We start from the raw sequence: 24,847 nt of genomic DNA on the forward strand, positions 1-24,847 counted from the left end.
GTAGCCTTATGTCTGTCATCCACAATTCCTGAGCAGGAAGACTGCTCCCTCTCCTCCACATGTAAGCTGTTCCAGCCCTCTTGGTCTAAAGGGGCTGGAACCAGCATGAGGATTTCATCCAAAACACACTGGGCACTATATAGTTATATGGGAAGACACAGTTCTTGACTCAAGGAGCTTACAGTTTTAAAGGCCAAAGTTAAAAAGTCGGGGAAAGGACAAGTTAAATGGAAAGGTTTAGGATTGGCATGTATTTTGTTGGTTTTCTTTTGTTTACGTTTACAGTCTATCTCCCACTGCTTCTCTACTTAGCCACTGTCAGTTATCCTTAAAATCTAAACCATCCCCCTAACCATTAAGGGGAAAGGAGAGAAGGGAAGATGGAGAGACGAAGGAGGAAAAGTTGGCATAGTGAGTGGGTCAGAAAGACTGTGATGCAGAAAGGAGGGAGGAGACTGAAACAAACAATCAGCAGAGAGTAAAGACTGTCCATTGTTTTATTTCTGGCACCTAGGGAAAGGAAGGAAGTCTCTGGTGTGAAGGAGAGACTACTGTGGCTTGTTGTCCCCTCATGGGTATGGAGGGGAAGAGATGCCCCCTACTAGGACATGTTGGATTTGTGTAGTGACAAGGTGCCCTGCTCACACCTTAGGCCCTGTCCTGCTACTGCTCCAAGCTATCTGGCCATCGGTGTCTATAAGTCTGGCCTGCCTCCAGGAGGTGCTGCTCTTCCTTCAGGCCACATTCCAACATCTGATGGAAAAAAGTGAGAATGTGGATTAAAGATGTTTGCTGTGGTCATTGACTTCACAAAGACATTTGATTTGGTTTGGAGAGAAGCATTATGGAAAGTACTAAAATCATATGGAATTCCAGATAGGATAGAATAGCAATAATAGAAGTCATGTATGAAGATTCCTGTAGTGCTGTAAGAGCAGACAGAAAATTGAGCAACTGGTTCAAGATGAAGTTTGATGCAAAACAAGGTAGCATGTGATTTCTGTTACTTTTCATCATGTTTTTAAACTGGACATTAAGACTGTTACATGAGTTGGAGGGCTTGACAGTGGATGACTAAGAATTAAGCTCCTTAGCTTATGCAGATTACACTGTACAACTGGCATACATGTTTGAATGAATGATGACATTCTTTGCTACTTTGAAAAAATTGGCGTAGCCAACTTGGATTTACAATAAATGTCAAGATGACGAAGTGGTTGCATCTTGGAAAAGGGACAATAGAAAAAGTGCAGAAATACAACAGCGGTGAAGGCACAGAACAAGTAAAATCTTACGTGTGGTTAGGAAGCTTGACGAGTGCTGATGATGCCAAGGTTAAAAGATGTGCTTTAGCAACAATGTGGCACAGAAGTTTATGAACTTATAAACTTTGCATTTGGTACCAAAATGAAAATGTATTAAACCAGCATACTAACAGTATTACTCTATAGACTGGAAGCAGACACCAGGGGTATGTCTACATAGTATTTTAGAGTGAGTACAAGCCAGCCTTCCAGTCCACATACTTCTGCTAGCACTCTAAAAACGGCTGTATAGACAGCACTTTGAAGTTGCGGCTCAGGATGGAGTTTGGATTTTGAAGCCTACCCTCTTCCTTAGGCTTCAGAGCCCAAACTTCAGCCTGAACTGCAACTTCAAAGTGCTATTTTCAAAGCGCTAGCATGAGCCCCACTAGACCAAGTCTGTTGACCCAGGCTGGGAGGCTCCCTCCTGCTCCCTCCCAGAAGGCTGGAGACAGAGATGAGAGTTCTCCAAAAGATGAACATGTAAAGCATAATGATTTTAAAACAAAGAAGTGAGGCAAGTAGGAGGTAAAATCAGGATACAGGATTGGCTGCAATCGAAAAGATTATGATGGTGGGGACTCTGTAGAACACAAATAGATGATCAGCTACCAAAGAAAATAATGCAAACACAACTAAGGTCAGTCCAATGTAGAGGCTGACCAGCTATCAGATGGTGGGACATTGTACGCAGGGACATGACCGGGCTTAACGGAGGAACACGCCATGGACAGGAATGAATGGTGACATTGTACTGCTCCCCTGGTCTGTAAAAATGACTTGAGATGAGAAAAAGTAGTAGTAATACAAAGGAGAAAAACTATAATCAGAACACATTATTCCTATACATCTGTTCCTCAGCATGCAAGACACTGCAATGTTAACTAAGGTTATTGCAGACACGTATTATTAATTCATCTGAGGTTTTTGTTTTTTTTTAAACAAACAAAAATAAAACGGACAATGCATCTGATTCAGTTTAACCAAGGCTGACTCTACATATTTCTTTCTGTACAAAATTTCTTGGTACTCTTTGTCAATAAGAGATATTATGACAAAGTCAGGATGGACAGCTGCAAGAGTGTAGTGGAAAACAGGTATGTTAGCTTCAGATAAAGACCCTTTTCCTTATGAGAAGGGGTTACCTCAGAGCAACTACGGACACCTGAGTCCAAATATGGGCTGCCAGAGATCTTTAAAAACCCCTTCTCTAGTGACAGAGGCAGGAGAGACAAGCTACTGCAGGGCTAGTGGCAGCAATGAGATCAGTTTCTCCAGGATGAGAGGCTGCGCTCGTCTTCACAGGGGAACTAAACTGAATGGCTGTTTAGGGGAAGGACTGGCACCCCATGGCCAATAACAGAACAAATCTCCGCATCCCTCAGAGAAGGTCAGGAAAAAACTATACTCCCCTATTTTGTGTTTGTGAATTGGTTTCATTTGTTTGGTGGAGAAGCACTCCTTGGGCCTGCTCCGAGGCCTATTTATCAATAATTTTCAAGGTAAACACAGAATGGGAAGACAAAACACTGTCCACAGTAGGACTGATTTACTCCGGGCCAGAAGGGAAAGTGCTAAGCCCGGCGAGACAAAGGAGGTGCCTTGTCACAATATATAACCTAAAAAAGTTTTAATTTTTTTTTAGAAACCTGTTTGGTTTTGAGATTAAACTTTCTCTCTCAAGTAAACGGAGTCCTTTTCAAACTTGCCAGATTGATCGTTCTGTAACATTCTCTGTCTAACAAAACAGGCACAGCAAAACTTCTGCAACGTCCCTTAAACCTAACCTGAAGGAACTACCTTTAGGGACATGGACAGTTCCCTCTCCAGGCCTATTTGTCTGTTGCGTCTTTGCTGAGACTTCATATGAATACAAATAAGTGCCAATTCTGACAGTGGTTTTATGATGTGCACACCTAAGTAAGATCACTAACTCTTAGTAGCACATTCCAAACAGGACAGTTTCATTGTAAAGACTGATAAGCATCAACGACAAAATAGTATTAGATAAATTCCTCTTTGTACAAGCTGAAGAGGTGGATGCTTAAGGGAATCAAATTTGTGGAGAGAAAGGGAGTGTGTGTGTTCCGCTTGCTGTTCATTGATATCTGTTTTTGTAGTTTAAGCCAGGGACACCTGAGCCTTGGATAGGTGCCCTTTTTTATTCTGTATAAATCTAAATAAATAAATACAATACTAAATAGATCAGTTTTGAAAAAAAACACAATTAGAACATCATGTTAACTGCCATTTGGTAGTATGCATTTAGTACCTTTATTCCAGCATTTCTTAGCATCTCCAGAGTTGGTCTAACATCAGCTTGTAGTTGATCCTCTACTCCAGTGAGGCACAGCAATTCCATTTCTCTCTCCAAACTCTCCACAACAGCAGCCACCTTGAGGGCTCTATCATGTATGCTTAACTTTGCTTGGTTATAGCGACTCTGTTCGCACAAACACAAAACCCCAAAACCCTTATTTTAGAGAGTGCTTGCTATGACTTGTAAAGAGAAAATAAAACTTCAGTTTGTCAGTATTTGTTGAGAATGACTTATGATGTAACATGTTTAAATTTATCTAAATATCTTAAATTCAAGAACTAACAATTATGAAAAGTAAAATCCACTGTTTAATCAACACATTTTGGGTATGTCTACACTACGAAATTAGGTCGATTTTATAGAAGTCGATTTTTAGAAATCAATTTTATACAGTCGATTGCACATGTATACAGTGGATTGCGCATGAAGCCGGCGGAGTTCGTCCTCACTACTGTGGCTAACATCGACTTACAGAGCGGTGCACTGTGGGTAGCTTTCCCACAGTTCCCGCAGTCTCCACTGCCCAATGGAATTCTGGGTTAAGCTCCCAATGCCAGATGGGGCAAAAACATTGTCGCAGGTAATTTTGGGTACATGTCGTCAGTCGCTTTTCCCTCCATGAAAGCAACAGTAGACAATCGTTTTGCGCCTTTTTTCCTGGGTTACCCATGCAGATGCCATACCATGGCAAGAATGGAGCTCGCTCAGCTCACTGTCACTGCTGCTGTTGTGGGCAAGTCTACTGTGTGGGCTGCTGTGATCCAAGTAGCCAATGCAATCACTGACATTCTATTATCAAGGGTAGTAACTCTGGGAAACGTGCAGGACTTTTTAGATTTTAGGTGCATCATATTCCTGTCCTTTGTCGCTGGTGAAGAAGTCTTGCAGCCGTACATTCCAGTCTAGTCAGCACAGTAACACCCCATAGCACTTCTGTGGTTGACACATGGAACAGCTCCAGGGCTCTTGCACTTTTCCCTTGGCCGAGGTACCTTGCCCTACCTGGACCTCCAAGCAATTCGACACAGAAGTGCCTGCAGCAGCTGGCATTGTTACACAGCAGCAGCTCCTTGCCTTTGCAGCAGACAGTGCAGTAGGACTGCTAACTGTCCTCATCGGAAATGGAGTTTGGCCGGGGCTTCTGGGAACATCTTCCCTACACGGCTACTAGCAACCTCCAAGGCATGGTGCATGGCTCCACTGCAACTCTGCTCTCCTGCTCCCCAGCGATGAGCTTGGGGGATCTGTTCTGGTCCTCCTGGGAGCAGCTGGCAGCAGACGATGTAGTAAGACTGCTAACCATCCTCGTCCACTGCTTCTGCTGCAACTCTGCTCTCCTGCTTGGGAGATCTGTTCATGAAGCCTGGACAGTAGTGAGGAGCAGTTCAACTACAGGCTGAGCAAGTGCAGAATGGTGGTAGAATGTGCTTTTGGATGTTTAAAAGCTTGATGGAGCTGTTGGTCAGACCTCAGCACAACCAACATTCCATTGTTATTGCTGCTTGCTGTGTGCTCCATAATAATAACTGTGAGAGTAAGAGGGAGATATTTATGGCGGGGTGGGAGGTTGAGGCAAATTGCCTGGCATCCAATTTTGAGTAGCCAGACACCAGGGTGATTAGAAGAGCACAGAAAGGCACGCTGCGCATCAGAGAGGCTTGAAAACCATTTTCATGACAGGCCAGGCGTTGGTGTGACAGTTGTGTGTGTTTCTCCTTGATGCAAACCCATCCCCCTTTGTTGATTTTAAGTCCCTGTAAGCCAACAACCTTTGAAATAAAGTAACTATTGTTTTGAAACCATGCATTCTTTCTTTATTAATTAAAAAAAAAAAAAGAGAGATAACGTACCAGGTAGCCCGGGTGGGGTGGGGGAGGAGGGAAGGACGAGGCCACATTGTTATTGCATCCACACTAAAAATTAAACTGTTTGACTGACAGCCTTCTGTTGCTTGGGCCATCCTCTGGAGTGGAGTGGCTGGGTGCCTGGAGCCTTCCGCACCCACATTCTTGGGCGTCTGGGTAAGGAGGTTATGTAACATGGGGAGGAGAGTAGGTGATTATACAGTGGATGCAGCAGAGGTCTGTGCTTTTGTTAGCTTTCCTGCAGCTCCAACAGATGCTTCATCATGCCCGTTTGCTCCCCCATTAGCCTCAGCATCACGTCCTGCCTCCGCTCTTCGTGCTCACTTGATTCTTTCCTGGCCTCTGCCACTGAATGCCTCCATGCATTAATCTGTGCCCTATCAGTGCGGGAGGATTGCATGAGCTTGGAAAACATGTCATCACGAGTGCATTTTCTCACCTTCTAATCTGCGATAACTTCAGGGACGGAGATGATAGAGGGAGCGTAGAAACATTGTACACTCTACAATTCTGGGGGGACTGCATGGCCACCTGTGCTGCTGAGTTTGTCAAGCTGACCAAACAGGAAATGAAATTCAAAAGTTCCCAGGGGTTTTCCTGTGTAACTGGCTAGTGCACCAGAGTTCAAAGTGCTGTCCCGAGCAGTTACAATGGAGCACTCTGGGATAGCTCCTGAAGGCCAATACCATTGATTTGCATCAGCACTACCTCAAATTCAACCCAGCAAAGTTGATTTTAGCGCTACTCCCCTCACCAGGGAGGAGTACAGAAGTCAATTTTAAGAGCCTTTAGCTTGACAGAACGAGGTTGGTTGTATGGACGCAGTCATTTTTACATCAACCTAACGTGGCTAAATTTGACCTAACCCCGTAGTGTAGACCAGGCCTTTATGTCAGTGTATCAGTGCAAGTTTCTTTGCATGACCCTTAAAGTGAATCATGAGAAGACTTTATAAATAGCAAGCCTCAAGACACTTCAGTAGTGATTGTCCTTGTCTTTCAGAACTAGTAGATTTCTGTGCTTTACTGAGACTCTAAAATTAATTTAAATTAGGACCTCTGATGCTGTATAGCAATAATCCAACGGTATAATAAACAAAACTAAACAATATCCTGTGAAAGATGTTGGAATAGTTACTAAGGAATGTCAAAAATCACATTTCTGTTTAAACAAATCAGTTATTACCAATATTTTAAATCAAAATTTGATCACATCAACTTAATAGAATACAAATAGTAGTATTCCTTATAAAGTGCTTTGCATTATCTGACCACAAGAGCTATGCCCAGAATACAGATTCCTCTCTATTTTCATACCTCAAAATCTTGGTACTGCTCTTCTGTTAATGACTTCTTGGCAACCACCAGAGTGCGCAATCCTTCTCGTGCCATGTTGCCACACTGAATAGACAAAAGTATAAAAGAATAATGTAGGTAAAATAGCATGCTGTTCTGTACTACAGACAGGAATTACAGACTAACCAGCATCACTTCAATACTTGGAAATATATTTGAAACAATCATTAAACAATCAGTTTGTAAGCTCCTAGAGGAAAATAGGGTGATAAGTAATAGCCACATGGATTTGTCAAGGAAAAAAAAATCATGCCAAACTAGCCTTCAGTTGCTGGCCTAAGGGATCAGGAGAAGCAGCGGAGATGATATATCTTGATTTTAGTAAGCCTTCTGATACAGTCCAACATGGCACACTCAAACTAGTTAGGAAAATGTAGTCTAGATGAAATTACTATAAGGAGGATGCACAACTGGTTGAAAAACATACTCAAAGAATAGTTATCAGTCGCTGCCAAAATGGGAAGGTATATCTAAGAGTTAGATAGAGGGGTTTTGTCATGGGTCAGATACTATTCATAATTTTCATTAATGACTTTGATAATGGAGTGGAGAGTATGATTATAAAATTTGTGGATGACACCAAACTGGAAAGGGTTGCAAGCACTTTGGAAGACAGGATTAGAATTCAAAAAGCACCTTGATTAGTTGGAGAAGTGGTCTGAAATTAACAAAATGAAAATCAATAAAGGCAAGTGCAAAGAACTATACTTAGGAAGGAAAAAGAAAAAGCACAAATACAAAATTAGGGAATAACTGGCGAGGCAGTAGTATTGCTGAAAAGGATATGGGGATTATAGTGGATTATAAACTGAGCCAACAATGTGATGCAGTTGCAAAAAAGGTTAATATCATTGTGGGGTATATTAACAGGAAGTACTTATTCAAATCTATTTGGCATTGGTGAGGCCTCAGTTGGAGTACTGTGTTCAGTTTTTTTGCACCACACTTTAAGTAAGATGTAAACAAATTGGAGAGTGTCCAGAGAAAGCAACAAAAATGATAAAAAGTTTAGAAAATTTGATCTATGAGGAAAGGTAAAAACTGGGTATGTTTAATGTTGAGAAGAGAAGATGGAGGAGGAGCTTGATGATAATCATCAAATATATTAAGGGCTATTATAAAGAGGATTGTGATCAACTGTTATACATATCTATCAATGGTAGGACAAGGAGTAATTGGTTTAATCTGCAGCCAAAGACATTTAGGTTAGATAATAGAAAAACAATTCTGACTATAAAAAGAGTTAAGTACTGGAACAGATTACTAATGGAGGTTGTGGAATCCCAGTCACTGAATGGTTTTCAAGAAAAGACTAGACAAACTGTCAAGTATAATTGACCCTGCCTCAGTGTGGGAGGCTGGAATTGTTGACCTTTCGAGGTCCCTTCCAGCCGTACATTTCTATGATTTCCATAACAGCTAATTTGTTTTTTTAGTTCCTGCTAGATTAGTCTGGACACTAGGTAAAATGATGTCCAGCTAGTATACAGTGTCATAAATAAAGATAAAGGAATCACTAATCTTCCCTTTACTGCACATGAGGCATCCATCTACATGCTAAGAGAGCTAAAGTTCAGACTAGTAAAATACTGAGACTGGTTTCTTTTGTGCATATTGCATAGTGGTTTTAACCCAGTCTGAAAACTCCTTTATCTCAAAACATACCTTCTCCTTAGCCAAGCTGAGACAAATAAGTAATTTGGATCCCTGTGGAGCACCACATATTGAGAATAGCATTTGATAGTATGGCTCATGAAATCTTAGTTGAAAGGATAATTCAAATCAGCTTTGATAAAAATGCTATAGTATACACAGAAAACTGGATAAGAGGCTGTGATCTAAGTGGTAAAGTACTGAACCGGAGAAAGGTGCCTAGCGAGTTGTGCATAAATCTGTGTTAGAATAAGTACTATTTCACATTTATATTCATGATTTATTAAGGAATAAACAGCAAACAGATAATAAACAGAGTTGTAAAACAGAAAAAACTCTGAAATAATACAAATATATCCAGAAATCTTAGAAACAGCAGAACTTAATAAAATGTAATAATCTGTGAAAAATACAAGCTAATGGACAAATAGAGAAAAATTGTCCACAAAGCAGATATTCAGTGGTAATGAGTAACATGAGCAGTAATTCAGAAAGAGACTAAGGAGTAAAAATGAACAGCAAATTAAATGAGTTTGCAATTGCATGACAGCAAAATAGGCTAATGTAAAGGGCTAAAAACGTACACTTGGATAGATCAGTATTAAAGGGTAGGAGGTGGGGGACAATAACAGTTGTGAAGCATGCAAACACCAGGTAGGGAGAGATTATTTCATGTGGTATGCAGGGATATAACTAGAAGTAATAAGATTCATTTTTTTTTAAATGTAGTCTGAATATAAGGAAAATCTTCCTGACAGCATGGTATTTTAGGCTAATTTTTTCCATTCTTTTGACAGTTAAGTCCCCCTTCAGGAAACTGAAACCAGTCATGACTCATTCAACTCTCAAATGTTGCTAAAGACCTACCTAAAATGGGCAGTTAATCAGAGTAGATTGTGTAGATCTTTAATATATTTCCTATTTTCTTACATTCTTTGATGATCAATGAAATAGTTGCAAAGAATCCTGTGGCACCTTATACGTTTTGGAGCATGAGCTTTCGTGGGTGAATACCCACTTCGTCAGATGCATGTAGTGGAAATTTCCAGGGGCAGGTATATACATATATTCAGGCAAGCTAGAGATAATGAGGTTAGTTCAGGGCTAGAACAGGGCCTCATCCTCCTTGACTGAACTAACCTCATTATCTCTAGCTTGCCTGAATATATGTATATACCTGCCCCTGGAAATTTCCACTACATGCATCTGACGAAGTGGGTATTCACCCACGAAAGCTCATGCTCCAAAACGTCTGTTAGTCTATAAGGTGCCACAGGATTCTTTGCTGCTTTTACAGATCCAGACTAACACGGTTACCCCTCTGATAAATGAAATAGTTAACAATATTGACATTTTAAAGTATCATGATTTGCATTTGAGTTAGCACCTTTTGGAATGCATGGGGCAATTTACAACTCAGAGCTTTTGTTTCAGATCCTCTGCAAACTAAGACTACCACTTGTCATCCATAACACCTGGGATACTTTCACAAGGTTTTCTTCATAACATAACACTAGAGACACTGGAGGACAATTGAGACACCTGTCCACACCCACCCTGGCTAATCTTGGGCTATGGAATAATCTCTCAAGGTTAGCGACAGAATCTGCATCATTTGGCATTTCTATTATAGACTGGACAAAGCAATAATATATACACTTCTGCCTTAAAGGCCATTTCCCTGGGGGCAGTTCTGCAATGGCTCCAAGGAGACTGACTATAGGGGATCTGAATCTGGTTGTCCAAAATCACAAAGATCCACAACTAGGAGAACTCCAGGAGCCTTACTTTTGTGATGTAGTGCTACCATGTGCCTCTTTACTCTTTCAGGCAGAGAAAACAATGGCTGCAAACACAATCTATATGCAATTCCAGTGGTAAGAGAGCCTGTATGAAAAACTTCATAGATAAGGGTCTGACCCATCCAGCTGTTAAGATTCAAATGGGAGGCCCACAAATAGAGAACATAAGCTCATGGGGCATTCCCTCTGCCTGTCCTGGTGGGGGACAAACCTCGATGATAGACTACCCTCTTGCTGATGACTATGGTTGGAGCAGGGTAAAGAAAAAAACATGAAAATTGCCCCTCAGCTAGATAGAGATTGCAGCACAGATTTTAAAATGATAAAATTAAAATTCAGGTTAAAAAAGAATATTAGCTCAAAACCTTGCTCAGCACCACAGAGGTGTTCTCCCTTATTTTACACAAGAACAGGGCTGGATTTCTCTGGAGCTAATGATCCTGCTACAGTTATAAGTGATAGAAACTAAAATGAATTTTCCTTACTCCTCTATTGGTAGAAGATCATAGTACATAGACAGAGAGAATCTAGGGGAAGGTAAAATTATGGTTCAGATGGAATTTTCACTAATTTATAGCTTTACCCCCAGAATGTAAGTATGAGCTGAAAATGTATATGCCTTTTTTTCCCTCAGCCCAGTCACCAACTTCCTCCTTTCTTCTCTTAATTCAACTCATGAGGGTTTAGGTCAGTCACCAAACTGCAGTTGGAAAGCACTAGATGGGATTCATTGGAACCAGGGCTGGTCTTTAATATGGGCGAACGGGGCAAAAGTGTACACAGTCTCTCTCTTACACACACACACACACACACACACACACACACACACACAGTCTCTTTCACACTCACCCCCAACACATATTTGTATTATAATTATTATTATTATTATTATTATTATTGTTGTTTCTTCTTGGTAATTCCTGCAATGCACATATATTCTCTGTAATTTTATTCTTTCAAGGTGCTGTTATTTTAGTTTTTTGACTGGTCTATGCATTTCATAATTTTATTTCCCTCTGATGCTTAAATTTAATTATTTGAGTAGCGAGTTCTAAAAGGCCAAACCTTTCCTGGCTGGAGTAATTATCATTATTACTTTTATCACCATATTGTGCTTTGTCAGTCATTATTTAAAGCAGTACAAACAAATAATAGTATCCTTCTAGAATGTAACTGTAATGTGTACTAACTTTAGCAGTGCCAGTTTAAAAAACATTAGCTAAACACATAACTTTAGACACTGGGCAGACGAAGGTCGCTTATAACTGAAAACACAATTTGAAAATATCTGTAAAATAACTTAAAATTTCCATGAAAATAAATGCAGTTCCAGCTATGATACCAATAGCAATGATGGAGTCAAATGTTAGTGAGTCACCTGCTGCTACTGAGCCATATGAAGAGCTGAAAGCTTTGAGAGTACTGCAGACATAGGCGCGTCTACTCCCTGGTGCTCTAGGGCTGGAGCACTCACAGTGAAAAAATGGTGGGTGCTGAGCACTCACTGGCAGCCCCTCATCTGCTCTCCCCCTCAGCACTTCCTGCCCGCCGGCGGGACCCATGGATCAGCGCCTCCCCCTCCCTCCCCAAGGATCCGGAGTGCTCAGGAGAGAGGGCAGAACTGGGCGGGAAGGGGCAGGGTGGGAGTGGTGCAGGGGCAGGAAGAGTTGGGGTGGGGCTTTGGGGGAAGAGGAGGAGTGTGGCAGGGCCTGGAGCAAAGCTGAGGGTCGAGCACCCCTCGGCACTTTGGAAAATCGGCACCTGTGACTGCAGAGACATGTGAAACTGGATAGACCAAAGTACTAAAGAATATATTGTAAAGAAAATCTTGCTCTAGCAAGATATACTACAGTAAATAGACTTATAGTTTCCCCTTCCATCTTTAACAGTCATGAATTTGTTCCCGTAGTTACTTATCTGGAATAGCTAGAGACTGAATCAGGAAAAAACCTTCACTTTGGTTCTCCTACAGGATAACACAGTATGCTATTGTTAGTTAGGTCACTTGGATTCCTCCTGTTAATCTTTTTAATAAGGAGACTTCCTTTTGACTGAAGTTTTAGAATTGGTTATACTAATCTTTTAGATGGTTAAAGCATATGCGATAGAGCCAAGCAATGATTGTCAAGGAAATATGACTTCTCTGTAGCAAATGCATTTCTTGCCGATCAAAAGACTACACTCTAAAAGTAGTCTTTTAAAAAAAAAGGCATAAAACAATGGTCTTAACGAAAAACAAGCCTGATGCTTCCTGTCTGGTGCAAAACACTTATTGACTTGACCTCAATGTTAAATAAATTAAACAAGTATTTTACAATTAATTGTGTATCATTATCGCCAAAAGTAATTTTTATGACATTTTGCTAGGTCTTGAGGGAATTTAATTTATTCATGTCTCTGATTAAATCAAACCACCCTGAAGCAGATATTGATTCATATTGCCAATACCATTATGAACATACATGGTGTGATCATTGTATTACCATAACGTCTGTAGGCAGGGTCAGGTTAGGATGATTACTGGTGCCTAGTATAGCAACACAGTGGAAAATATTTAAGCAGTTTTGAAATGTAGTTTGTGCAAATAAATATATATATATAAATATATATATGGAGCTTATATTACTAAAAAAATTACGTTTATACACACATGGTTAAGTAAATTTATTTAATTTTGGCTACATCCATGAAGTATTTCAGGATTCCCAGCCAATTGTAACAGTAAAGATACTAGTCGGTGCTATATACAGAAAACTTCTCAAAAGTATTTGGGTTTTACGTGTACATTTGTTTTGTAAGGGACATTCAGCATGACAAATATATCCTTAGTCTTAGGTCGCTATGTTGTTCAGTAAAACTATCACCTCTGCTTTCCTTTCTGGGTGATACAAAATTTGAAAACAATTGCAATTCCTTAAAACCTATTCATGAGACACTTAATTGCATTTCACAATCCATTACTGCTTTGATTTAATATTTCCGTTTCTGAACCTATTCCAATATCTGTGGTAAAGACGACATGGTGGTTTCTCCTTCTGTTCTTCGCAAATTTCAGCTATAAAATATATCTCCATGACAAAATAAAGTACACAGTCTCTTCTACTTAATTTTCTGCTCAGTTCTACCCATGCTGTTTCTTACCTCTTCTTCTAACCAGTCATTGTACTGTACAATGGTGGACATTGCGACATCTGCACCTTTCATATAAAAGGTGATTTCTCCAGTAGATTCATCCTGCAATTTTAGAAAAACAGTAGAAGAAATATTTTGTCCATATTGTTTAATCAAAATGACCGTATCTTCAAAGCAATCCGCTTATACTTTAATACAGTATAACAAATTTGAAATAGCCAATAGCAGTGACCATACCCCTTTAACATATACATAGCACCTTTAATACAAGTTCTCAAAGCACTTTACAAAAAAATCAGCACGATTTATTACCCAATTTAATTAATTTTATCCATAAAAATGTGCACACCTGTTGGGGCATATTCACAACTAAAATCCACAAACTGATAGAGTAAACTGACTGCACCACATTTTATATATCAAGGGAAACCGAGGAAGAGAGGCAATGTCCCAAATTTTCAAAAAGTGATCTATAATTTTGGGAGGGTTCAGTTTTTGGGTGTCCAACTCTAAGGTCTGATTTACAGAGATGCTGAACACTTACGATTCCAAATTAAGTCAATGCAAGATACAGGTGCTTAGCATTTTTTAAAATCAATCCTTAAATAGCTAAAAGTTGGTTGCTCTAAAAATGAAGGCAAAATTACAGGGGTCACTTTTGAATAGTGGGCCTAAATGATTTGCCCCAAAAAACCCGAAGTACCACAGTGGCAGAATTGAAAATAAAGCCTGGATTTCTTAACTCCTAGACCCTGTTCTAACTACTGGCAGGTTCTGCCTCTTTTGTGGTATACAGCACAAATACATTTCTGTATTAAGGCTGCCACCTTTCCCTCAGATACATAAGTCTTCACATTAAGATTATAAATAGGGCTGCTGATTTTAGTTTTTAACTGATAACACCGACAAAACACTCCCAATTAAAAATAAAATTAGTGTTTATCCAATAAACACTGGAAATGGTTATTTGTATCTAAAGGCCTATCTGCATGGAACAGTAACACGGACCCCAGTAACAGGGGTGTGATTTATAAAACATTCATACTATGAAAAAGCCCTGAATTGTGGACACCTAAATAAAACTCAAAAACCGCTCAAAATAAATGAAGCCCTAAAGAAAAAAAAAGAAAAACCAGAAGCCCTGGTGTATTATACATTATTATTTGTATACTATAAAATGCTGGCTAGGTGCTTTGAAAATGGAAAGGAGGACTATATTCCCACCCAGAAGTGCTTACAATCCAGTTAGACAATAGAAAGAGGTAAGCTGGAGATATTGTATACTTCAAGGAGTTGCACTGTATTTTAACGAAAAATAATTTGATACAATGATACAGTAATAAAAAGTTACATAATATCTCTCAAATTGTTATTCCACAATTTATAAATCACTTTCTTAATAAAGTCTAAAGATATTTTTGTGCAGCTGCACTTCCCCAAAAGTGACTGGTAATATAATTATCAATTAAACTTTATGACCACAAATCATTGCTAAACTTTTTGAAAAATACACTTTATTTTACAACCAGGTTCTAAAAATCAAAAATAGACAACAGAATTGCCAGCTTCTGAGGTCAGTCCTTTTGTTATCAAAGTATTTCCAACTTTGTTTTACAAAAACAATCCTAATTCAATTTATTCTTCCTTGTATTACTATGGAGTATTTTTGGTTGCTGTGGTTGAGGTTGTTTCAACATTTCCCTTAGGAACCTCTATTTCTAGCACTTTGGCCAGGATCCACGAAGGGACCTAGGTATTGCAATGCTGAGTGTTGCAATGCCTACCTTTCAGGTGCCTAGAAAATCACAGGAACAACACTGCAATCCACAACACCTGAAAATGGAACAGCTTCAACAGGAGAGACTGAGGGAGTCCTACATCAGAATATCCCATAGCTCACTTGTTAGACCATTCTCCTGAAGAGTAGGAGTCCCCTTTTCACATCATTTCTCTCCCCTCAGGCAGAGGGGGAACTGAAACTGAGTCTCCCATATCCCAGGCAATTGCTCTAACTACTGGGCTATAAGTTATAAGGTAGGCACCACCACTACCACCAGCCAGATTTTGAATAAGACCTACTCTAGTAGGCGGCCTCTGAGCAGGCCTACCTGATTGGACCCTGTACATGAGATAGGCAGGTGAATGTCTATCTTCCCATGGTTTGTGGGCCACTCTGGAGCATACAAAAGAGATAAATACCCGGGGGGGGGGCAGCAGTACACATGCCAAGATGTAAAAATCTTAGGTGCTTAGAGATTTTTTACCCTGAAAACTTAAGCGCCTACAGAGTTAGGAGTTATTAGGATCATAGTGAAGACTAAAACCGGGACATGTGCCTCTAAACTTCAGACCTAGGGAATGTTTACACTGCAATTAGGCACATGGCTGGCCTGTGCCAGATGATTTGGGCTCATGGAGCTCAAGCTAAGCGGTCTGTTTAACTGAAGTGTAGACTTCTGGGCTTGGAATGGCACCCAGGTTCTCGGACCCTGTGAGATAGGAGGGTCCAAGCTTGGGCTGCAGCCCAAACCCGGAAGTCTACACGGCAATTGAAGAATCCCGTAGCCTGAACCCTGGGAGCCTGAGTCAGCCCTGGGTTTTTAATTGCAGTGTAGACATATCCTTAGGCACCTAAGTACCTTTGTGGATCTGGGCACTTGTGTCTCGGGCACTGTTGGTCATTAACTTGCCCCTGTATATTAAAGTACATTTGGTACTTGAATATTACTCTTAAATCTTGGAATGTTAACAGAACTATAATAGTACAATGGGGAAATTAAAACTGGAGTTTTAGGCTGTGATTGTGGAAGCTGCTCTATGCATGAAGTATTGACGTCAATGTGGCCCCATGTTGTTGGAGAGTTCCGCCTAAATGGAGCACCTTGCAGCAGAGACCTTGTCTTAATTTTCTAAAGTATCTTGTTGAATATTTTGTTGACAAATGAGTGTTATTTACAAATCTTTCAAGTTTTATATTTGAAAAGTTTACAAAATATCTAAACTATACATACTTTGAAATGTTCACATTTATATTGAATAAACAGGTACACTGTTAAAAAAAACCTCTTAGTAAGTAAAAAACAATTTAAAGAATATTCAAAACATTTACCCGGACTATGATTCCCATCCGTTTGCTCTCAGATGTGAAGGGGAAAACTTGAAGAATATAATACGTCAGAATTTGTCCTCCTGGACTCTTCAGTTGCATTGAGGTCAGATCCCTGTTAACCAGAGTAAGACCAACACTCTCTGTCCATTGTACCAGAGCTACCTAAAGAAAAGCACGTTGAAGTGTTAAAGGTCAATTATACCCTTGTGTAAACTACACTAAAGCCAAACAACTGACTTCAGGTTAAGGGTCAAGACTTTCCCTAAGACACTAAGAAAAACAAATCTCATGTACAGTGCTACAGAATTTAAGCATGGAAATATTTTTGTATAAGATGACAAAACAACAATAATGGTATGTGTATTTTTATAAACTCACTATAAAGCATACAAACAGGTTTATTTGAGTTTATTTCTTATACACAGAAATTCACTTATTTCTTATTCACTGAAAAGAGGTTGTACCATCATTAGAGTGTACTGTGTAGAAATATTTTTCTTTAACAATTCTCATACTAAAATGGTTTTACTAAAGGAATGTGTTCATTTAGAGTTAACAGAAGACATACCAAAGGGTGTATGCAAAACATAATAAATAAATCTGTTTTCTACAATGTTCAAAAAACATTAATAAAAAACCAATGAATACAAAGTAATGAGAATAATTCCGTGTTAAATATTTTTTGTAACTTTGTGGTTTCATAGATGTTTACTTATTATAATTTTTAAACAGACAACATAAAGCTTGTATTACTTAATGTTTTTCAGCATATTGTAGTTACTTAAACTTAAAAGTTGATTACTTTTCTTATAAAATATACTATATCTGGGTTTCTGCCTAGTAAACCACATATGAAACAACCCTTTACAAATCTAGATCAACCAAAAGTGCTTAGAAAAGTAGTTTATTTTCCTAAGGGTGATGACAGGGAGGACTGCTGCATTGTACAAATTTCATAAACACTGGCTAAAATTAATTCCATTGCATCTTAAATGCACACCCTAGGGAACTGCAAAATAATTGTTGAGAACTTCATATTTTTCCTCTAATGAAGCAGCAATTTTGAAAAGTTGCTAAAAACTTAGTAATATGCTGCTTACCTTCTGTTTTGTGCACAGTGTTCTTTACATACTGTGGTATCCTATTTTTCAATAGTGTTATAATGACCATTGGAATTATTTAGCCAAATGTTTTTAAGTTAGGAAACTTGCTTTATCACTCTTTGATATACAAAAACATTCCATATTCTTTTAATTGGTAATATATGCTAATAGATTTATCCTCCAAAATTCTACTCCTCTGCCCCCTCCCTATTTATCAAACCTCACCATGAGCTGGATTAGGTGTTTAGTTGCCTTTAAAAATCTAGCCCTAAGTTTTTAAGAATGAAACTGACTATTGTACTGAGGGCCTTCATAAGTGGGTCCTTGTACAGGGCCTCTGCATTGGGGTCAATTTTGTTCCCAAAAGTTAAACCTAAACTGGCATAAAGCAGTACTGAAATCTTCAGCTGGCATCAATTGTCATAGCTCCATTGACTTCAGTGGAGTCATGACAATTCATGCCAGGTGAGAATCTGCCCCTAGGTGAGTAGATCACTTTATGTAGCCCCTTATGGGAAGTTAAATTAGAAGGAGGTGGCCGGAGTGCTCTAACAAACTAATACAGGATGTTGTCAGTGCCTGTAAATTCACTGTAGGCACCAATAAATGAAAATATGGAAAAGAGATGGTTACTGGAGGAGAATAAGAACATTTTAAAAACAACATTGTTAGTTCCAAAATCACAGTGAAAGTCTATTAAAGATTTTCTTCTACAATAAAACTACCACAAAAGCTGCAAATGATCCAATACTCCCAAGGTTAATTTTCAATTTTCACATGAAAGGTTACTATTACATTCTGACCTGTAAATTGCATCTTTCTGCTAATACCCTATCATCTCATTTGTGTCCCTTTGCAGCTAGGACTTGAGTGTTCTATATTTGGTGACTCACATCTGTTTATTATTTAGTTCATGCTTGGCTTCACAGACCATTTGAGTTAGCAGTTTGTAACACAGTCATTTTAGATTATACCTGGGCTACAACCCTATGAAGTTTGTTTAGAATTGATCACTAGTGGATCACAGCTGGATAATATGGCTCAAGAATCAACTGTGTGGGTGAAAGGCTTCAACTTAAGATAATCATGTTAACTTTAAACTGGTACCAGCCAGTTAAAACATGTGTTTGACCAACAGGACCCTGACAGCATTGAGAATGATATTGTTAAGTCCTAGCTTCAAATACCCAGAGTTCTCTAATATTCCTAAGTTGATTCTCCAAATATTGTTCTGTGCATGCGAAAACAGGCTGTCCTCCTGCAAGATCTCATGCCTGAACTAAAGGGCTAACTTCCATCAAAGAAAGGCTTAACCTCACTCTTCTTATCTTCCTGTTTGCTCCAATTCTGTACTTGGGTTTCAGTCATAGGCAGCCTGGGGGTCCATGGGGAAAAAGTGTCAAACTCTTTCTGAAGACTTAAAGATTGCTGTACAAAATAACCAGCAAAGGTCTGGATCAGCTGCACAAAGGAATTCAAAGCAGAGAAGAATGCTTATACAGGGAAATAAATTTTACTAAATAGGACAGTGTGGGCAGCCTAGTCTCTAAAACAAAACAAACAAAAAATCCCCACAAAAACCAAAAAATCAACCCCTTCCCCCAGCAGGCTGCAAATTATTTTAATTAGAGTTAGTCTTAGTTGTGTTGTGTTTAACTTTACCATTTGAAGAGCTTAACCTCTCTAATATGCTTGATTTTATACTTACATCATTATAAAGCTGAACTGCTCTTTTCTATTTAGTGTTAATTTGAGGTTTGGCACGTCAAATGTTTTGGATCAGATAATTTGTTTCTTTAGAAAAAGTGGTAAGAATAAATATACACACTCTCAAGTTGAAAATGTATATAGATGTTAGTAGTTCAACCTTAAAAGGACACAAACTCTCTACATTTTACAAATAAAGCAGATACCTTATTTGCTTATGCTAAGATTTTTAAAAATAGGGAGTCTAATCTTGGGCTCCTAAATTAATGTTTCTGCACCTAAGTAAGAGGTCTGATTTTCAAACATGCTGAACACCTGTATTTTCTTTTGATGTCAATAGGAGCTGCTTGGTTTTCATCACTTTTAAAAATCAGGCCACTAAATTAGTATCTTAACATTAGGATCCTATTTTTAAAAATTTGGGGGTTAGCATATGTTACAGATGTATATATATAGCATATTTAGCAAATATACATACTATATTTTGGCTAATAACTATGAGAATTTGGAGTTCTTATTTTGGGCACCACACAGTTCCCATATTTTCTGTCATAGCAATAAGAACACATTAAAAGAGACTAAAAAATAAAAACAAACAATATTTAAGTTACATTCCTTATTTCATACTCTCCTGACTTATGAAAATTAGATTTGAATGCTATACTTGGTTTTGCTTTTTCAATATAACATTGATTTAATATATATTTTTGAATGCAGAATACCTTTGTTAATACAGACATTTCAGTGCTAAAAATATAATGACCAGCTGCAAAGAGGGCGGGGCGGGGGAGATACACAGAAGTGTTAATAGAAGAATTGTAGAATTGGCATGAATACTCAAACTGGGTATTTGAAAATATATCAGTTATGTGGTGAATACCAGCGGAGGGCAAGAGGAAAGGCCATACCAACATATCCCCTGCCTTTGGGGCAGTTGCCACTCTTCTGGGGCTTACTACTGCAATTCTATTTCCTTTCCTCTGCATCACTCTTCTGAAACTCTAACAGTAAAATTCACTTTCTCTGTAGCTTCTGAAGCATGATGCATTTTGAGGTACAAATACCAAGGAAAGCCTTAGAGCACAAAGTGAATGAAGCTGCAGTAATGGAACATGATGGAGAAGAGCTGCTGGTGATGGCTATTGCCACCAGCGTAGCAGAATGTCTCTTTCCCCATCCCTTCATGGGAATTGGGAATGAGCATCAGAAACAGGTATTACTTTTTTTTTAATGTATTCATTTCAGAATTAATAAGCTGATCCAGTAATCTAAGTAGTCATAACAGTCATGTGAATTCAGATGGGCTAATTTGCTATCAGTGGTTACTGTTCCACCTAAAATGGTCTGTGTCTATGGATACTGTCCCTCTCCATCAGTAGCGAAATAATTCTTAAAGTAGTATCAAGTGGCCGCCCAGCCTGAAGGACAAGCAATAAAAGTGATTTTACCAAGTACTTTTAAGGCAAAACCAAATACTTTCCTTGGCATTTTAGAATGGGGTAACTAAGGAACAGACATGCCAAAGCTTACAAAGAAAGTTGCCTCCAACCTAATCTCTGAGGAGGCAGACCCATATCTAGGATAGAGTGACTCTTATAACAGTTACTCTTATGATAGCTGTACTTATCTAGAACAGCAGAACCAGACTAATTATGCTTACCTCCTTTTGTAGTGTTTTAAGTGTTTTGAGATTTTTTCATAAGAAAAAAGCACTACACTGACTGCAATGCAATGTACAATGTCTTGGCCAGCAAGCACAATGGGCTAATAGGTTAGGCATTAACTGCATTACAAAGAAACCTGTATTTCAAGTTGGCATTTAACTTAGTAGGACATTTAGTATTTTTACCAACATGAGGAGTGAAGGCAGACTGTACTGTTGCATGACTGTGTGGCTGACTTAGTGAATGCGCATATCTTGTGAGGTACATGCAAAACGAGGCAGGGCTCCACAAGAGCCATTAGTAGCTTGCACAACACGTCACACTCCTTTCATTTAATAATTTGGCAACCTAGCTATCCTGTCTATTTAAATCATGTATCATTTGCCTAGCAAAAGCACAAATTGAAAGATGTAAAACTTTACTGGAAGTTTCCAGAAAACTCCGTAAAAATAGATAAGGTTGTTAAATGAGAACAATGTAGTTACCTATCACATCAGTCATAAAACCCTAGTATTTATTAAAGATAAGAAAATGAATGATTAAGGAATCATAAATCTTACACTGCACATACAACAAAACATTATTCTAATCAAGTAATAAAATGCATATTTTATAACAGCTGTCTTACTTCTAACCTAAAATAAATACTATTCTTTCATCAATCTCAAAATATAAATAGCTTTTTGAAAAAGAAATAAAATGCATACATGTACACACAGTTGTCACACTGATCAGCCTGAAAAACTCAATCTACATAATTTTATTATTAATCACTCATGTACTACATTTTCCCCACTAACTTTCATCTGTAACTTTATTCTTAGGAAACAGCAGTAACAAATTCTTTACCACAAAATTATGTACAGATATTAGCTGTTAATATTCCTATTTAACAAGTTAAGAAAGATACTTAAAAAAAAAACAACAACAACTAAGCCTCAAGTCAACAATGTATTAGTCAGAGTTAAGGTTGATGTTTTTGATGAAATATGCATTGTTCAAGATATGCGGGAGAATGAAACAGACCCCGCAACGGATTTTTAAGTGCAAAGCCTAGCCATTTGGGTGCGAGGAAGAGTCAGAGAAGCCTCATCTCTTTTCTTGTTTCATCTTCACAGAGGAACAATCTTCACATGAATTCTGGTAAGAAGAGGTGGAAAGAAGGCTTCAGAGCAACTGAGCCTGTCTTTCCCTTCCCCTCTCAGGAGCTCAGGCTGCCTATCCAAATACCCACTACCAGCTGAGACTGGTAACACCTTTATAACCTGATAAGAACAATACATTTGTTTGTTAGTTCTGGGTGTTGCATAAGATTTCTGTTCTTAACTATTCCTCTCCACATTTTTATGTGATTAGTTTTTATTAATGATGTGATATTTAACTAGTGCTTATGCAGGTTTTTTTTAAAAAAGGATGTTGTCTCATTGCCAAACCCTATGACTCCTTTGCAACACTCCAGCAATGCAGAGTAGCTGGAAATGCAATATTTTGGTACAGTTGGTCGGAAAACCAAGTTTCCATTTCGAGGGAAAATCTGACATTTTGAATTTTCCTTTAGTCCTGAACTGGGACAAAAAGTCAGTATTTTGAAATTTACTTCAGAATGGAAATTGCTAAATATTTCATTTCGGAAACATCAAAATAACTATCCATTTTTTTTATTTTGATAATGTCAAAACAAACTATAAACTACATACATAATAAAATATTAAAATAAAAGTCAGAACAAAAATAAATTCTAAATGAAATATTCCATTTTGATTCAAAATTTCAAATTTTTTCTGCAGGAAATTTTGTTGAAATTGACACATTCCTGTAAAATGTTTTAATTTTGAGAAAGTAGCATTTTCCAATTAAAGTAGCTGTTACAGTGAATTTTTTTCAGCCAGTTCTAATTTCTGGTTACTTGGAGATCCCTTGATGTTTCCAGTTCTAGATGACACCTCCCTCCCCCAGTGCTTGGCATAGTGGACATAACCAAGGAAGGGGGATATCTGGAGCACTGCTCTGTTTTGGAGTTCTCCAATTGCTAGAATGGCCCACAGGGGCTGTTACACCTGGTGCAAGGTAGGGTATGAACATTTTGAACTGGGGGTGTAATTTCCAGTTTGAGGAGACATATTCACATTAGCTGTGATCTAGCTAGTGTGCTAAAAGGAAGCGTAGCCACGGCAGCATGAAGAACTAGCTGCCTTGAGTACATACCCATCTGAGAACCTAGGATGTATTCAGGGCAGCTAGACCCTCCCATAGCTCACATCACAGAAGCTACACTCTATGTTTAGTGCACTAGCTCAATTAGCACTAACACAGGTATGTTGCCTTGAGCTGGGAATCATATTCCCAGCTCAAAGTGTACTCATACTCAAAGAGATACCCTAAGGTTGCTATTACTTGCTTTAAGCATTGAATCAGAACACGCAACCACAGGACTGAGGGCATAAAGCTAGATCCCCTCTTGCTTGTCTCCTCTCTTCTCCCCACTCACTTTTGGCCCTGCATTGTGAAGCACATGGTTGGATACAAGGATATAGCTCACTGCTTTGGGTTTTGCAACAGATTATATCTAGATGGCATTCTATAACATAGTTAGATAGCTTGGATAAGTTCAGATAAAGTTGAGCTATGCATGTAAACTTTTGGATGGTGATCTGAATCAAACATATCTAATACTGTAAAAAGTGTACGGTATATCTCAGATTTAAACTGTTGCCTCATCTTGGCAATGAGAAAACGATAAGATGTTTCTTGAAACCACATTCAAATACCTCTTCAGACAGAGGCATGTAACTACTCTAAATCTTTCAGATAATATTTGCTCAGTGTACTTTACAGCCCATGAACCAAACTCCACTTTCAGTTAAATCAGCATAAATTGCAAATAACTTCACTGCAGCCAACAGAGTTACTTGCAATTTACACAAAATCAACCTGCTATACAAAGGATACACAGGGTACGTACACACCATTTTAAAATTAAGACTATTCTTTGAGACTAGGTGGAGGTGGGGGGAGAATTTTTTCTCTAATACTGAGTGTTTCCAACTGTTCAAGTTATTTTCTATAAAGATTTTGGGGAATTCTTCCCACTTGTTCAGCAACAGTTCAGATGATTCCAATTAGCAGTGAAGAATACTCAGAGACTGAATTCCCGTTAATATTTACAAATGACGATTTAGTGATTGACATTTTTTATTATTTTTAATCAGGAACATTCATGGTTAAATATAATCAAATGATTAACTTAAAACGACAATCTGATCATCTGGGAAAACGCCAGTCAATATTCAAGATAGGGTATGGAGTAGTTATTCTTTGTGGGTCTCGAAGGTCATTGAAGTGATGGTTTTATGCTACTGAATAATTTGCTCTTCACAAATACATTGACAAAACAACATAGTTAGTCTTGCTTCAATAAGCACACACACAAAAATGAATTAAACAATACAACATGTCTCATACATTACAGCTTTACTTTTGTAAACACAAAAGCTGCTTCACTACGGGCATATCATTTCCCTTTTCAAATGATCAGCTTTGTATCCTTGTAATTAATTTTAGCAACTCTTATCTCTTGCACATTAACATTTGAATGAGATGACTGGTCATATCTTACTGTAACATTTAAATATTCCAAATGTTGGAATTAGATGTTTGGGAGTAGAACAATGCAGGAAAACGCATAACCAATAAACAAGTACTAGATGAGAGTAAGCAGTCATTAAAAATCATGACATATCTATCTTTCTTGACCAAAGGAGGCCAAAGGTCTTGAAAGGCTCCTGTTCATAGCATGCCTCTGAATTACTTGGGTCTGTGACCTTTGTACTTTA

General features: G+C 38.5%; 1 protein-coding gene across 5 annotated transcripts in view; it reads right to left on the reverse strand.

Moving 5' to 3' along the window:
* ATP9B (ATPase phospholipid transporting 9B (putative)) overlaps positions 1–24,847 on the reverse strand; it is a 318,545-nt gene that overhangs the window by 19,009 nt on the left and 274,689 nt on the right. For all 5 annotated transcript variants that reach the window (XM_050941785.1, XM_050941787.1, XM_050941784.1 and 2 more), the window contains 4 exons: positions 16,541–16,702; positions 13,441–13,533; positions 6,806–6,889; positions 3,577–3,747 (listed from right to left, as the gene is read on the reverse strand). In XM_050941785.1, the coding sequence (XP_050797742.1) occupies positions 3,577–3,747; positions 6,806–6,889; positions 13,441–13,533; positions 16,541–16,702 (510 nt within the window). The remainder of the gene's footprint in view (positions 1–3,576; positions 3,748–6,805; positions 6,890–13,440; positions 13,534–16,540; positions 16,703–24,847) is intronic.

Source organism: Gopherus flavomarginatus, chromosome 2, assembly GCF_025201925.1.
Source record: "Gopherus flavomarginatus isolate rGopFla2 chromosome 2, rGopFla2.mat.asm, whole genome shotgun sequence".
Taxonomy (NCBI): Eukaryota; Metazoa; Chordata; order Testudines; family Testudinidae; genus Gopherus; species Gopherus flavomarginatus.